The 15,899-nt window shown below is 37.0% G+C and overlaps 2 protein-coding genes and 1 long non-coding RNA gene across 4 annotated transcripts in view; all 3 read right to left on the reverse strand.

Moving 5' to 3' along the window:
• The window catches only part of TDO2 (tryptophan 2,3-dioxygenase), a 68,219-nt gene extending 59,687 nt beyond the window's left edge, over nucleotides 1-8,532 (reverse strand). The window contains exon 1 of the mRNA XM_061475981.1: nucleotides 8,529-8,532. The gene's annotated coding sequence lies outside the window, so the exon portion shown is untranslated. The remainder of the gene's footprint in view (nucleotides 1-8,528) is intronic.
• Nucleotides 1-15,899, reverse strand: part of LOC133280945 (uncharacterized) — a 185,943-nt gene that overhangs the window by 59,851 nt on the left and 110,193 nt on the right. The window lies entirely within an intron of this gene.
• Nucleotides 1-15,899, reverse strand: part of GUCY1B1 (guanylate cyclase 1 soluble subunit beta 1) — a 41,990-nt gene that overhangs the window by 4,903 nt on the left and 21,188 nt on the right. For both annotated transcript variants that reach the window (XM_061475942.1, XM_061475951.1), the window contains exons 5-11: nucleotides 14,074-14,271; nucleotides 7,475-7,705; nucleotides 5,953-6,069; nucleotides 4,992-5,125; nucleotides 3,988-4,185; nucleotides 1,960-2,197; nucleotides 1,040-1,180 (exon numbers count right to left, since the gene is read on the reverse strand). In XM_061475942.1, coding sequence (XP_061331926.1) covers nucleotides 1,040-1,180; nucleotides 1,960-2,197; nucleotides 3,988-4,185; nucleotides 4,992-5,125; nucleotides 5,953-6,069; nucleotides 7,475-7,705; nucleotides 14,074-14,271 — 1,257 coding nt within the window. The remainder of the gene's footprint in view (nucleotides 1-1,039; nucleotides 1,181-1,959; nucleotides 2,198-3,987; nucleotides 4,186-4,991; nucleotides 5,126-5,952; nucleotides 6,070-7,474; nucleotides 7,706-14,073; nucleotides 14,272-15,899) is intronic.

Consider the following 15,899-nt stretch of genomic DNA (forward strand, 5'->3'; position numbering starts at 1 on the left):
TTTCAAAGTGCTCCTCCTGCTTCTTCACAGCCTTGCATTCTGTGTTTTGTGTCACTTTTTTTTTTCTGGTGCAGTGTCATGGCTCTGCCTCCCACATGAAAGAACAAACTGTATTTTTCCAGCATGCAACAGGCCTTGCTGCAATTATGCACTGTGAAAACTAAAAAAGTGGAAAAGAAGCATACTCTGCAGGTCTGTGTTTAATGAGTACTCAGAAGGTGCAGAAGTGGATGGCTTATGTCAAGAAAAAAGATGTTTCTCAGATGAAAACATAGTATTTTTTCAGTTAAAAGCTCAAGAGATAGGAGAGGGGTTTGGAGAAACTCATTCTTATAGCACGTTAGTTATTGTAAAGCCCCAAATCAAACCTTCTTGCTTCTTTGCACAGTGACAAAGTGAAGTACACAGATCTAAGCTAAGTGTTAAACCAGTAACATTCATGGAACTAGAAAAAGGCATCACACTTATTATGTTGCTCTCACAGCCTTCTGATGAGGATAGGTCAATGCAGCCTTCCCACTTCTGTATTAAGGCCACAATATCTCCATAAAATCCCACAAGGAGTGAAATTCCACTAATATACACTGTTGCCACTAATCAGTGCCATAACTGCTTATGGAACTGTACTTTTCTTTTTAATGCAGTATTTTCTCATACTGACATGAGGATCTGAAGCATGATCAAAAATATCACTGAAAGAATATTATAGTTCTGTTCATTGAGATGAAGAAGACTCAATGAATTGTACTTAATGAGTAATGGGAATTTTCTGATTGGATTGAAATGATTGGAAAACAGATACAAATCATGCAAACCCAATTTAGTCGTTTAAAAGTTTAAGCACAATAATTAGATTTTAAGGTCTGGGAAATGAACATGTCACATCTATGTGTGACTCTTCGTAGTATTTGTAGATATCAGCCTCAAATTTTAACAATATCAAAGTCTGCATGAACTGGGACTTGAGCATTATCATATTTCAAAGCATTACCATCATATCAAAGAATGGGGTCTCATTCAAGCCCTCACATTTACTAACCTGTACAGGCTCACCATCTACTTGAACTTGGCCTGCTATTTCCATCATATCCAATGCAAGGTGACAGATAGATCGAGCATGATGAATGCAAGGCTCTGGTAAACCACTCACTGTCATATACTTGTCCCCAACTGTTTCCACCTATCAAGATACATATTTTTCAATTACTTTATAATCATGAGCTTTAGAGTATTAGAATGGAAGTAGTGCTTCCTACAAGACTGCTCGTTCTTTCAAAAAGCTTCCCTTCACTTTCATTCAAATCACCCTAATCCCTGTCATCTCTACTTGTTATTGAAGAGAATGTACTGTCTGCCCACAGTGTAACCAATTAAAATGACACTGTGACTGTGGCTTGAGCCTCTCTTGGTTCACTTGGTACACAACAAAAAGTTGATTTCTAGTAAAATCTAAGAATGAACCTTACACGTATAAACACACAAGCATACACAGGTACATATACAATATATGTATCTCTTTCTCTACCTATCTGCTACGAGCTGCATCTGCAACTACATCTCATTCCTAATGAAATTCACATTATGAATAGCTGAATAATAAGTTATAATTTACAACCAGGAGGCTCAGGTATATGACTGAAAAATTTAAAAGCACAGGGTCAGCAGAACCACAAATTGCTTGTTCACATCTGCTAAATGTGGAAGTATATTTGCATATCCACCTACTGTGTGACTGTCCAGAAATCCTGCTGGGAACTAAGCCCTTAATGCTCCTTCACACATTTAAACAACATACTCTTCTTTAGCTATGTAATAGCAATTTACACAGTTCAAAGACTGCAAACACAACTTCTTTTTTTCTTTTTTTTAAAACCTAAAATCCAAAGGATGAAAAAGAGTAGCATAATCATAAATTATTGAAAAGTCACAGATTAAAGACTCTGAAAATCTTCTGCTTACCTTATAAACAAATGGATTCCTTCGCGAGTCAGTCAGAATATCAAATCTCGTGTAAAGATCATTTAAAAGGTTAACGATCTTCATGGCTCCCTCTCCAGAGGCATGTTTACTACAGAAGGCATTGAATCCAACAATGCCACTGAATAGAATAGTCACATTGTCATATCGCTTAGCTGGAACAGGACGCTTGTGTCTCAGCTCATTTGCCACTGATGGTGGTAGAACAGAGTACAGTAATCTAAATGAATAAGAAAAGAAAGACAAGCAAAACAGAATATAAAGGAAGGTCTTTACATCAGCATTCTTCAAATATTAACTTAGTATCTTCCATGGGGTTTATAAGATACATCATCAAAGAGCAATATAAAAGATGCTCACTAAATAATACGTTATTTGGGAAACAGGAACTGATATACATCAGCATACCTACAGCCATGCATTTCAAACACAAATTAATACATCTAAATTACCAACAAAATGAGGCATATGTTACTAATTCTGACATTATCTATTAATAGTGTCTTGGATCATATCTGCTTATTGCTTATGCATTTCTGCTATATCCTCAGCTCATGTAATCTGGTATTGCTCACAGAACCACAAAAATGGCAAAAATGGCCACCAAGAGATCAGTTTTTCACCTTTGATCAATTCCTGCATTACTAAATGCTTCCTCTTCTGTTGAGAATGCTGCTTTTAGGGATTATTGCAAGCTTTTTTTAATTAATAGTCTACATGACCTACTAACATTTGTTTCAATTTACAAATTATGCAAATAAAATCCAAATCACACACAAAGAGCTTTGCCCTACTCTCGTGTATTCCTTCAACTTTCTAACTGCCAAATGAAGGTGTATTTCCCTTCTTACCCAGCTAAGTGGACAAGCTGAAGATCTCTGACTGTTTCACACCGCTTTGTACACAGCCTCCTGCACAAAACCTCATCAGATTTTTTGGCAAGTTCACTACTGCATGCCTCTTAGGTAGTGAATGCTTTTGACACTCTGTTCCAGCAGCTGCCAAGAAGGCTAGAATTCCTTAAGATAAAATTACTTTATAAAGCAAAGCAACAGAAATGAATCTAAAAAATATTTTTTAGACTTCTTTTCTGACTCTTCTGTCCATCCCTTTCAGATTTTTTTTACAATAATTTCCGTTACTACAGAAAAAAAAAAAAATCTGTCCATAGGATTCATAGCACAATGACTGTTAATTCTACTACTAAACAAGTATAAGCCACAAGAAATTCTTCTATTACAGACATGGGAACTATGTTTTAACAACAAGTGTCAACCATCAACCCCACAGTGCTTGCAACACAAACTTTCAACTTACCTGCCAGTAGTCCTTAAAATGAGCTGCCACAGGGTAATGCTATGAATTTGATTTTGCAGTTACCTGTAGAAATGGATTTGAGGCCAAACGCATAAACTTTATTATTGTTATGTACTTATATCTAGACAGTTGCATTATATAGATAGCCCCAAACTCACTTTTACAGGTAACTATAAAATAAAATTCATAGCATTAGCCTACTGCAAAACTTCACCTTTATACAGACTATTTTTAAGGCTTCTGAAATGTGTTTTCCTCCTTTATTAACCTGTAAGCATGGCAGTTTAGATAGACAAAGTGGTCTAGTGCAGATTTACTGTCAAATAATAGCGTATGGCACTCACCACATTCATCTACAAGGACTGCATGTACACAAGTTTGTAAAACTACTGGTTTAGGTAACTCACAAAGCAAGAAGGATTGTCAGTTCATTTCTCATAGCTTTCCTTATCAGGGAGGGAGCAATCAAAGCACCTATGCATGTAACAGCCTAGACTGCAGATGACATTTGACAATCTAAATGAAGAAATACCCTATGAAACATTAAAGTAAAATGTTCTTTCTTGACTCCAAAATTAACAGCACTGAGTATCTTTTACTCCTTCCAAGATTCTGTTATTTTTTTTAAGAACACAGCTATAAATAATATATTGCTGTGACAGTTTCAGCTCAGAATGAGGATTTGGTTCTTACGTGTCTGTCTTTTTCTTTTCATCTTCCAGTGCACGCAGTGTGTGCTGCAGTCTGTCAGTGAGGATCTCAAGCTCTTGAGTCAGTTTATATTCCTCTCTGAACTGCTCTCCCAAAAGTACCAGATCACGGGTAGCATCATGCAATGGAATATCACTCAGATATAAACCTCTCCTGGTTAAATCATCCAAGTTCATCACACTGCAACGTGAAGAAACATATAATACTATGGGTGCAATTTAACTTGCCAAAGGAGCATTTAAAAACCAAATGAACAGCAGAGGCTGCTGAATAACAGAAGAAAGATGATGCTTCTGAACTTGTGATGAGGTGTGCAACACGTCTCTTCTATGAAATACCTTATTTATGTTAACAGAAGGCTCCTGATTGTTCCATTTAAATACAGAATTCTCACGGATGAGTTTCATGAATGTATCAAATGTACATACTTCAGTTTGCAAATAAAACCAAGATTACACCAAAGTAGCCTCTTCCTCTTCTGTCTTCATCCACCCTCTCCCTTTCACATAGGAGATCAACACATCATAGCTGTAATCTGATGTGTTAGCTCAAGATGCTCTTAACTAAAGATGCCCTTCATTCAATCCCCCATTTCAACCACTTCTTTATAATTATCAATGATCTATTACACTACAACTACTGCAAACATATATGAATCCACATAGGACATCAAATCATTGTGACATTTCTTAGCACTCTCAGAGTAAGAAGCAGAGGACAAAACTTACCAAAAATCCTGGAACCATGAGAAATTCACATTTGTACAAACTGGACCAGGGCATCCCAATGTTTATACTGAATTATTTAATAATCAGTCAAGTTCTAGTATTTAAATTCTCCTCCCTCTTTTAGTATAAACACATTGAAATCAATGAAATCAATACCTGAAGCAATTAATCTCTGTACTACTTCTCTCGTAAGTGTTCTTAAAATTAGTAACTGTAAAAGGAAAATCGACATTGTAGAACTCTTAAGGCTTAAAGTACCTTGGCGAACAAAGAAAGAGAATGCTGTCTGCTTCAGGCAAGTAGATCATTTGCCCTTTCAGACGTAAGCAGCTGATTTCTGTGCCAGTCAGTTCATCTTCACACTCCAGCTTTTCCACATCCAACAGCCCCTCCTGGTGATGAAAAGTCACAATTATATAAGGGCAATGGTGCATGTGTTACACACCAGGCCACATATGCAAGTGCCTTCCACTATGAAGGCAGTCAGAATGTTTGGAATTGAGTTACACCCTACATTAAAACCCAATTAATTTCTCATTTGAAAACCATACACTACCTGTATTTCAATACTATGATTTGCTACCTCAAAGATATAAAGCATGGTATCTTTCTTTACATTCATGCTTGTACCTTCTTTTCTTCTCTGTCATGTCTTCACAACAGCTTGACAAAAGTATTGTCTGTTCTATGAAGTTCTATCTGTGCCTGGGAGCAATTCTAAGAAATCTTGTTGTGTTTCTCTCAGGTACATTTTTCTATAAATAAACAGGCTCCTTGACATAGTATATGCTACACTACAAGCTCTACATCAGCCACTTGCTCTCCTGCCCTCTCTAGAGGGAAGGACACATAACTGTGTATGAACATATGTATCCAAGCAAGAACACATTTCGTATTTGTCTCCCATATTATTATGAAGCAAAAGTAAATGTAATTAGCTTTCTACATATACTTCAGTACAATACCATATTATGGGCTGGTCCCTTGTAAAAAGAAAGCATCAGACATGAAGTATATGTACTCCACCATGCCTATAAAGTGCTCTACTTAACATCCACACATGAATTCAGGCCTGTGACTTTTTCTTGGCTTCCAACTCAAAAGGGATTACTACTGTGCAAAGAATTTTCTCTAAAGACTTCTGATCTTTCAGCACCTTTCTGTATCTTTCAAAAGTATATTTACTTAAAGAAAAGCCAGGTGAATATTCTCTAGTTACCTTGGTCCTCAGTACGAAGACTGTATTGATATGTGAGAGGATACCATGGAAACTAATATCAATATGAGGCCGGACCAAGGAGAAAACTGACAACAAACTGCAATTTCCTGGTTGCAGCTAGAATTGGGGAAAAAAAAAAAAAAAAAAAAAAGAAGGTTGTTATGTTTTATAATAAAAACAAACATGAAGTAATTATATTCAATCTGCTTAGATGACAATACTGCATTTCTCCATTAAAATACAAGGGTTTTGAACTAAGGATTTTACATCAGAAACATATCAATTTCAAAGCGCAATTCTAGTCAGCAAGATGGCTTTGTAAAATTGTGTTAGACTATCACATTCATTATCTGTCAAAATGTTTCCACTCTACAGTAAAAAAGCTTTCCAGTGTTTTACTCCTAACTCACCTCCTTCAAACTATCTCTTCAATAAGCCATGTTCCCTAAAGCATCACCTCTGATAATAAGGATACTGATAGCTATCCTCAGTAGGCTGAACAGCTGTTCTGTGAATGACCCTGGGAAGAATCTGGCAAAGCTTCTTATAAAGCTCTTCTTTAAAATTTTTCTGCACAATTCAGAGAGAAATTATCAAAAACTAACTGCAGGAAAAAGCTAATAACATAAAATCACATTTAAAAGTATGTGCAACATTAGCCCACACAATTGTAAACATCACTTGACATTTTCATCATCCTACCTTTTGCTTTTCTCGTATTATTCCTTTCACCTATTACTTACATTCTGAAACCTAGTCAGCTCTTTCAGGCAAGAACTGAGATATCCTATCATATACAGAATACATAACATTAAATGGATGTAAATGGACCTCTGAGCACTCTTTTACTGTAAACAACCATAGGAAATTGCAGTAGCTGCATTCAGTTCAGAACACACACACATGTGCATATATATATACACACACACACCTCACAAATACAGTTTGGCTCATCTTAGTTAATACTGATACACAAGCCAAGAAAGCATGCTAGAATTTCTGTTATTCTGCTCTGCAGTTACTGTGCCCCTGACAGTTTAAGTATTTAAAGGCATTACTATCAAGTAACATATATAGACTGTTATCTGCTGCTACACTACACAGTAGCATGGGCAAGACCATGTCCTGAACCCCAGGCCAGGTTGCACTGACTGTATCACATCTGCTTTAAAGAGTTATCTACCACTTTCACAGCAAATGTATCTTGGAGTGAGCTACAAGAAAGAACATGGTATCAAGCTAACGTTTGACTTGTGGGGGTGATCAAATTTTCTCTGCTCAAGCTTATTCTTTTACTGCATATGGGTATGATCATAAGAGACAAGAGCTGTTGCAGAATTAGGGCTATTTTCACAGTCCTTTTTCAAACAAGAGGAACACAATGTAGTAAATATTATACAGTTACACAGTAATGCAATTTAGACAGATAATCCTAAATCTATTTTATTAATTTTTAAATAAACCCGTGAAGCATCTACTATTAAGAATTTCTGCAACTATTCATGCATCAGAATCATCTAACCTGTGGAAGGACTCTGTATATAGCATTGCCACACTGTGTGACCACCAGATCTCTGTCAAATATTATGTGGAAAGGGAAGGCTTTGCAGAAAGTATAGGGACTGATGCGAGATTCCTGGGTACCATTTTCTTCAAATCTATCAAGGTCTTCATAGTAGTCCTCTTCTTTAGACTCTTTCTCTTCAATTAAAAATTGAATGTGGTCACATTCCTCATTTCTCTGTTGAATAACCTAGAAAATGAAGGAGAAAAAACAAAAAGCTGAAAACTGCTACTCATTAATAATTGGAATGCTATTTTAAAGACAAGAACACATTTAGAGCAAAAAAGATTAATTCAAGAATGATATTTGCATCTTGGAAAATATTTTTTTCTAGTAAGTGTTTCTGACTTTAGAGAGTCTTTATAATTTCAGGAGAATAATCATACCTTTGTTTAGTCTAGTTGCTCTTTGCATGAACAATATATTGAATAGCACCCAAATATGATTTGTAAAGCCTAAGTAAAATGCATATCCTGAAATCAGGGGTCAAGGCTAAGGTTATGCTTGCTTTAACTGGCACTTGCTGGAAAACAGGACTCTCCCCTCCTGTTGAATGAACGTGTGGCAAATGTTGAATTACACAGGCCACTTGAATTCTTATTTTGATGAGATCTGTTTGCGAGGTCTATGACACAACAGCAAGTAGTGCTGACCAGAGGATGGGCATGTCACAGTCAGCCAGAAGAAAGGTGGATGGAGTAGATATTTGAATATACAGTCCCTACACATTCAAGCTGATTGTTAGATGATCAACAGATAAAACTGAAAGCAATGACAATCTTCTCCAAGCTGCATTCCATATTAAATGAAATTACAGCAAAGCCTTAGTCATCTCTGTCAGCAGAACCTCAAATAACTGTGTTGAATACAGCATCTCACACTTTAGTAATTTTACTCAAAGTTAGTAAAAACCAGGAAATTAATAGGGATTATTTTGTCTGCAGTAAGAGTCACGTATTGCAGTATAATTACAGCTATTAACTAATAGAATAACATAATTTACTTTGAGAGGCCAAATTCACCTCTTCTGAAGCTTAATTAGATTTAATGACTGGAACAGAACAATTCTATTTACACAGCATTGTTTAGTGGCAACTTTCTGGAACATGTTGCTCCTGATTCTACCATTCATGTAGAATTTGATCCTGAAGCCACTGAAGCAAAATAGACTTCTTAAAAGCACAAACACTGTACTGATCCCTCAGATGTTTAGTTTATTAAATATTTCTCCTCCACAACTGTCAGCCATGCCAATGATGGGTTGGGGAATGATGATACCTTTGTTCCTATACAAATGGAGGAGTGGAAAACAACAAAACTGTAATTTTTTGCTAAATGATGCTTCATTAAGAAGGCAGCGTTCCCTGATCTCTTATTTGACTACTAATGTAAAGGAAAGAATGACTTTTCTGGAAAACAGAGCAGGAGCCTTGTTTAGGTGCTCTATACCATATGCTGCATTAGTCTTCTCTTTCTATTGCATATGTAACTAAAAGAGAAAGACTGGGCTACTAAATTTACTGGCCCATGTAGGTACCTAAGGCTGGATGTATGAATAAGTTCAAATGCTAATGTTGATTAAACCTAACTTCCTCAAGAAACTGTGTTGGCAATCCATATGGCACTGCGTGGCAAAGACAAGTGGGAAATTATAGTTAATAAAAGGTAAAACTCAGAAAAATTATGTGGTGGTCACTTGAGGAAAACAAGTTATGTGGGTTTGTCTAGGAAAATGGAACATAGTAGATGGAGACCTAGTTTTCCTGTGAATTTAGGGTTTAAAGGTTCTCCATGTTCTTCCTCTTCTTTTAAATCACTATCCCTGAAATTGTGAGAGACTGTGACCATACTGAGGTTAGACGGAACATACTTAGAGTCTCAGTTCTTACTTTCTACCACTTGTGCACACTCCCATAGATTTTATTCTATTCCTAATATTATTATGGCCAAGGACAGCTGAGACACAGTAACCTTTCTCGAATTGTGTAGAATTATCACTAGAATTGATCAATGCTTCCAGATCATTTCCAGTCTTGGATCTTACTTCAAAGAGCTGCTCTTGCCACAGCTGAAAAAATCAAAATGCTTATTTTGAATGAAAAGCTTCTTAATTTGGCAAAGCAGTCCTAAAATTAAGTTTTTAATACCTAATAATTATTATGGGAATGTTCATATTATCAGCACACCACCTTCCAGAAACAGTAATATTATAACCTACTGACCAGATAGTCACTGCTGCAAATTTCTCAGGCATCTTCAAGTTCATTTGCAACACTATTTTTGATCAGACTCCAGGGCATCAAGAAATGCCTGCTGTACTAGCGTATTAGCGCAGAAAATGAACAACAGGCCACACACACAAAATGTGTCAGATCTACAAGACAGCCACAGTGCCAGCTGCACACTCCTGGTAAACCTGACATGCTGTGGATGTGGCTAGTTTACTGAACTTGATTTTGGTCATCCATTCACAGACCCTTCTTAACAGACACTACAATTATACCTCTCTCCAGGCTAAGAAAGATACTGATTCGTAACTTCCTATTGGATATGTAATTTCATGATGTTTTTTCTGCTCACATCATTTATGCACTATCTTATCTTAGAGAGAATCTATCTCACAATGTCATCCACCTTATCAGCAAATTTAAAATGAGCATTTCTTGACATTTAGAGTATGTTAAATTCTGTCCTTTTACCCTTGTACCTAAAGATCCAATCTAATTCACCAAAGACCTGCCCTACATACTCTGCAGTAAGTTTAACTAGGATAGAACTTACCCATTGTTTCATTCTCCAAGCAAAGTTTGTAAGCCATGGAATTTCACTGTCACTTAAATACTGTTGAAGAAGCCTCTGTTAAATGCTTGACAAATGAAAGTTCAGTAACAGAAGCAACAAAGCCAGGAATCAAATCTAATTCTTCCTCCTCTGTGGTCTTAGGTGGTGAAGTGACATCAGTTCACCATGTCTAAGAGCTCAATCACCATAGTAACTGCAGTTAAAAACTGAAGCGGAAAAATCACTCTCCTGGTTTCAAAGAGAACATATAACAACTGCTAACATGCCTGGGCTTTCTGGAGGGTGTATCTTCAGCGTTCATCCTTTCTTAGCCAAGTGAAAAGACAAACCAACATTTCGGAGAAGGACAACTAAAAGAACAGTTATTTTAAAACGATATTGTGGTTTAATATATTTGGTGAGCTACACACAAGACATTAAATCCAGCAGTATCACTGTGATACAGCAGGTATAATGAACACGTGCTATCTGTTCAACTTCCACTGATGTACCTACAGGATAAAACTCAGTTTTATAGATACAAGCATGTCCCTGAGATACACTCATATCTCAGGACAGAGAGAGGGGGAAGGACAGACTGTCCTTCAACAGGGTCTTTTTCCATCAGGTTGTGAATATTAATATGAAGTAAGGAGTTTGCCATTTAAAGGTTGGTACAGGATGAAATTCTTGATGTCTTCTGATCAAAACCAAGTGCACAATGCTACTTGATGAATTTCACTGCAGCTGATTTGGGGTGATCCTGAGGCAAAGCAGTTCACTGTGTAAATGGTATCACCGTTAGCTTTGTACAGCCAACATTAAAACTGTGAGAATGTCTCTAAGTTTCCAGCTGCACTTGTGTCAGAATTAGAGGTTGATCATGCTCCATGACTGACATCTTCACATACAGCTAGCATTTTAACATGGGGTCAGTACTGCTTACTCTCCATAATTACCAAAGTAGTTTTTAGTCAGCTCTCCAGCTGGTCACATCTTGGGTTCAATTTTCATATCGCCATTAGTAATGAGACAGTCTGAAATTACCATCTTGTCAAGGACTTCCCCTGATCTTTTTTCATTTTATATTGTAAACCATCTTCCCTGTCTAAAAGAAAGACACTGATAGTCTGCTCTCAGGTAACAGAACTGCAAAAGTCTGTCTTCCCAACAGATTTCTGGGCTTTGTAGGATTGTACATTTTCGTTGACCCATCCCATTTGTAGCCTTGAGGGAATCCCTGTCCTGACTTCACCTTCCCAGGTTACCCTCATTTATACACAAAGAACCTCTGACAAGTGAAGCAAGAGAAGACATAGCCAGAAGGCTTCTAAAAGAGATCTCATGCCAAAGCTGGTCACCAGTACCATGAAGATTTTTAGCTCTCATACTGACACTGGTGGAACTTAAAAATTCTTAGCATGTTCTCAAAGTCAGCAACAATTCTTGGGACAATACCTGATGCAAACTTTCTATAGTCTTAGTTGGACTTAGCTAAAACTGAATTACCCTGTCAGGGAAGATAAAGCAAATTGGATTTGAACTAATTAATCAATCCATGTCAACCTGGGTTTTCGTGAACTACACAACTGCAATTGTGAATCCAAGTGCAAATTAAATGGCCTTCCTTTCAGTGCTAACAGCATTTAATAGAGACAAACTGAGACCTTTTACCTTTTTCTCTTTTTCCTTGCCTTCAGCACACACATTCCCTAGGTGCTAAAAGAAAGGGCACGTTTCCTGAGGGACACCATTCTGGAAAAGGAAACCCTTCTATATTTTAGAAGAACATGTATGTGTGTGTGTGTATATATATATATATATGTATGCTCCTTCCAGCTTCTGCCATTCCGTGATTCTGCGTAACCCATGAAACCAAATCTAATCACTTGCTGAAATAAAAGCAGAATTACTGTAAACAATTAAGATCTGCTACCACTTGCACAGAAGCTGGTAAGAAAAATTTAAAGAGAATTCAAGCAGAATTGTATGAAAATAGAGACTTAGAAGCATGCACTCTCTCAAATGGATTTATGTAAGCATTTGTTCTAAATAGCCAAAAAAGAAAAGTGATTAACAAAGTACTAAACACCAAGCTGTAGGTATCAACTTCACACTAATTAATATAAAGAGAACTGCAGAACTTACTAAACCAGTCCTGTGTTGGATTGTTATGTAAATGCTTTGGATAGAGATCTGGAAGGACAAGTTGTGAATCTCATCTTTGTTCTTGCATGTTGGTAGGTAACTCCCATAATAACACGAGAAACTTAGGGCTAGGCATTGAGGTTTTTACCAGTTAAAAAAAATTTTTCCTTGAGCAAAATTCTAACTAAAGACCAAACCAAAAACTTTACAGAAGAGGCACTGACTGGTCCATAAAAACAGGGAATGAAAATCAACTCCATTGTTTCTCTGTGCTGTGCTATTTCAAACAAAGCATTACAAACAGTCTGAAACATGAAAGCATTAATTGAATTATGAGGCAAGGGACTGAAATGAGAGAAGTCAGCCAATTTTTTTCTCCTGTTCTCATTTTTTTGAACAGTGTAAAACTAGCCAGGTACCACAATGGCAGGCTTACTCTGCAGTAATACACCCACGATGTACCATTAATGATTAATAGCTGACCTGTCGAGTAATGGAGGGAGACTTTCGTTGTCTGTGAGGATAAGCTGCAAATTTTGGCACTCTGACCTTGCAGAAACAAGTAACTGATTATTCTCTGCATAACTACCACTGGTAGTTTGTGAGCACATGTGGAGTTAAGCACTATTTAATGTCATTAAAGGTGTCAAAAGCTAGGATTATTAACCAGCAGAGACACCAAAAGTTCAGGGTTGAGGGCACATGACTTTCTAGTAGAAACAAGGAAAAAAACAGGGTAACAGACAAAATAAAATACAGACAATATGCACTTTCTTCAGTTTAGAGGTAACACTTATTTTTAGGCACCTATGTGCTCTTAGCCCAGAGAGTCTGTAAGTATAGGTTGGATTTAAACTGAACTTTGGGCTCACTTACAATAGGTTTGACCAACAGTATTATATTTTTTTTTAATTACAGTACACCAATAAAATTTCCAGAAAAGCCTAAGAAAGTCACATGGAAATGAGAAGTAAATTTATAATTAATATTTAAGCCTCCTCAGAACATATATTATTTCTCTGCTGCCTTGCTGACCACTTCTGTCTTTGCATGACCCCTTGACTATGCTGGCAGAACTCTCTCTGACACAAAGAACACCAAACCACATAAAGGAATAGGTGCAATAAACCCAGAAAAAATAAATGTTATTTTAATAACATAGAAAAAGAAAAATGTTATTTTGAAGACAGTTCACTTTCTCAATCTAGCTTATTTTATAGCTCGACAACAGCTGGAGGGACACAGCTGAAGAAACTGTCATAGGACAAGCCTGAGCAGTAAGAGAAGGAGGACTGAATAAGTTGCCTGTGCTACCAGAAGAAATGCTTGTCAATCAACAGCTTCAACACTCTTGCAGCCAACTTTCCAACATGGCCCTCCTCAAAGCTTTGAATAAACAGGGACCTAAGAAGAGGATTGTTTTGATTCTGCTGCATCCTTCCGTATTTGAATACTAACACCTGCTGTAAATGTTTGAAGTATGGATTTGTACAAAGTAGAATCTAAGCAAGGACATCAAGCATATCACCATCACTACACATAACTAGCCATTCAATCTGAGGTAACTTCACTTCTGATTTTCTTCATTTGACAGAAGCTTTTGATGTGCACATCCCTTCAGACATTACCTTCATATCTATTTCTGTACCATGGATCTGTTGAGCTACTGTTTTGATGATGCCAATGACAATATCCTGGAGACCTTCCCTTTCCGAATAGTAATGCAGAATGAGTCCCTTCCCCTTCTCTGCATCAGTACATCTGAAGGAAGGGGCTCGCATGCCCGGGTAAATAGTAGCAAGGTGGTCATGCAAAGCATCCAGGTTCTGGAAGAAGAAATTAAAAACATGATTATAAGGCATTCACTTATTAGTTCTGAAGAAAGTGTGTACGTATTCTGTCTAATTTGAACATCTGCTTTCTCCTGCTGCTCACATTCTCTGTGCATTTGCCATATGTCATCATAGCAAGCTTTTCAGGTAGCTTGCTTTTCAGGCAATCAAGATTAACACTATTAAAAATTACTCCAGTTAGTATGAATTCATGCTTGACTATGCTGTATTTGGAAACACTCTGATGATTGAACACTCTGTGTGTTTCCCAAACCTGTACCTTATCCATTTTTATCGCTTCCGATTATAGTCCCTATTTCCTCTTCAGACGTGAATTTAGGTGTCAAATACAAATAAGCATGTCTGAATAAACATGACTCTTTTTCCTTATTTTCAATGAAAAGGCCTAGTTCTGACATTTGTAACAGTCAACCCAAGTTTACAGGACCTGACAAAGTTTCAAATTTTAATGTCATATAAAAATGACTGAAAGACCAACCTCAAATACATATTTTCTCTGAGAATAATTGCAAAAAAGCCCCACAGAATACATAGCACATATCACAGCTGCTGTAATCATGTTTCAGAAAAGTTTATTCAGGAAAGGGAAGAAGTCCTCTATTTTTCTAGTTATGTCCTGGACATCTTATGCATTTAACTTTAAATCTTGACCAGAAAGAGGAGACCTAAATGATAAATTGATAGGCATATCTAATAAGGACATTAAAGAGAACAATGAGATCAACATCACACTTAGAAAACAAGTCTTGCTCTGACTTTGTGAAGGAATTTTCAAGGCTCCAGGTTGCTATTTACTGTATATCTAACACAGTAAGAGCAACTTAGTTTGCTGGATAGTGCTGCAACCCACATAATTATTTACTTATATTGTAAAATTCACACAACTCCTTAACATCTTAAGTTCAGAACATTACTACATATTTTAAATGTTGTTCTCTTACCCTCCCAAGTAAGTGCTAGAACCAGGCTCTGCATATTGTTTTCTGCCAGCACAAGAAGAGAGGTGAAATTATTTTCAGTGTGCTGTCTGGGACATTCTCCACCTTTCATGAGCATCTGTCGATCATCAAATTTGTGGAAGCATACTGAACTTGATTTCATGTGAGCTGTGAAGTGCCTGGACAGCTGCCTCTCCTGGGAGGCCTCCAGAGGAAATGAGATGCTTAGAAATGAATTCCGTAGGATGTACTCAGCCTGGAACTTCCTCCTTCAGTTTTCTGGTTTGTTTCAAATCCATGTTTTTGTTGCTATATCAACACCTCCAAATTAAAACTTGAAGAGGCAACAATCTGGGAGTCAATTCATTCCAGCTGTTAGTGGGCACTCAATTGCAATTGCCTGAAGGCAAATTCTGCAAGATCTTCACAGGGTTCAAGACAATGAAATGGGAAGAGACTGCTTTGGAAGTGTGGATGAGAAAAGACCAAGAGATCTGACTGGCTCTGAGGGAGTGCCCCACAATCTCCTTAATCAGGTACAGAAATGCTCTTTCAGTACATACATCTCAGAAACAGCTGGGATATATTGACTTTTTGGAAAAAAACTGCTGAAGAGATACATGGGAAAAGACAACAATCTTCCAGTTACAGTCATCAACACCT

The sequence above is a fragment of the Pezoporus flaviventris genome, unplaced genomic scaffold (assembly GCF_033815535.1).
Source record: "Pezoporus flaviventris isolate CSIRO_AGI_PZ_B2104156 unplaced genomic scaffold, CSIRO_AGI_Pfla_v1 ptg000002l, whole genome shotgun sequence".
Lineage (NCBI taxonomy): Eukaryota > Metazoa > Chordata > Aves > Psittaciformes > Psittacidae > Pezoporus > Pezoporus flaviventris.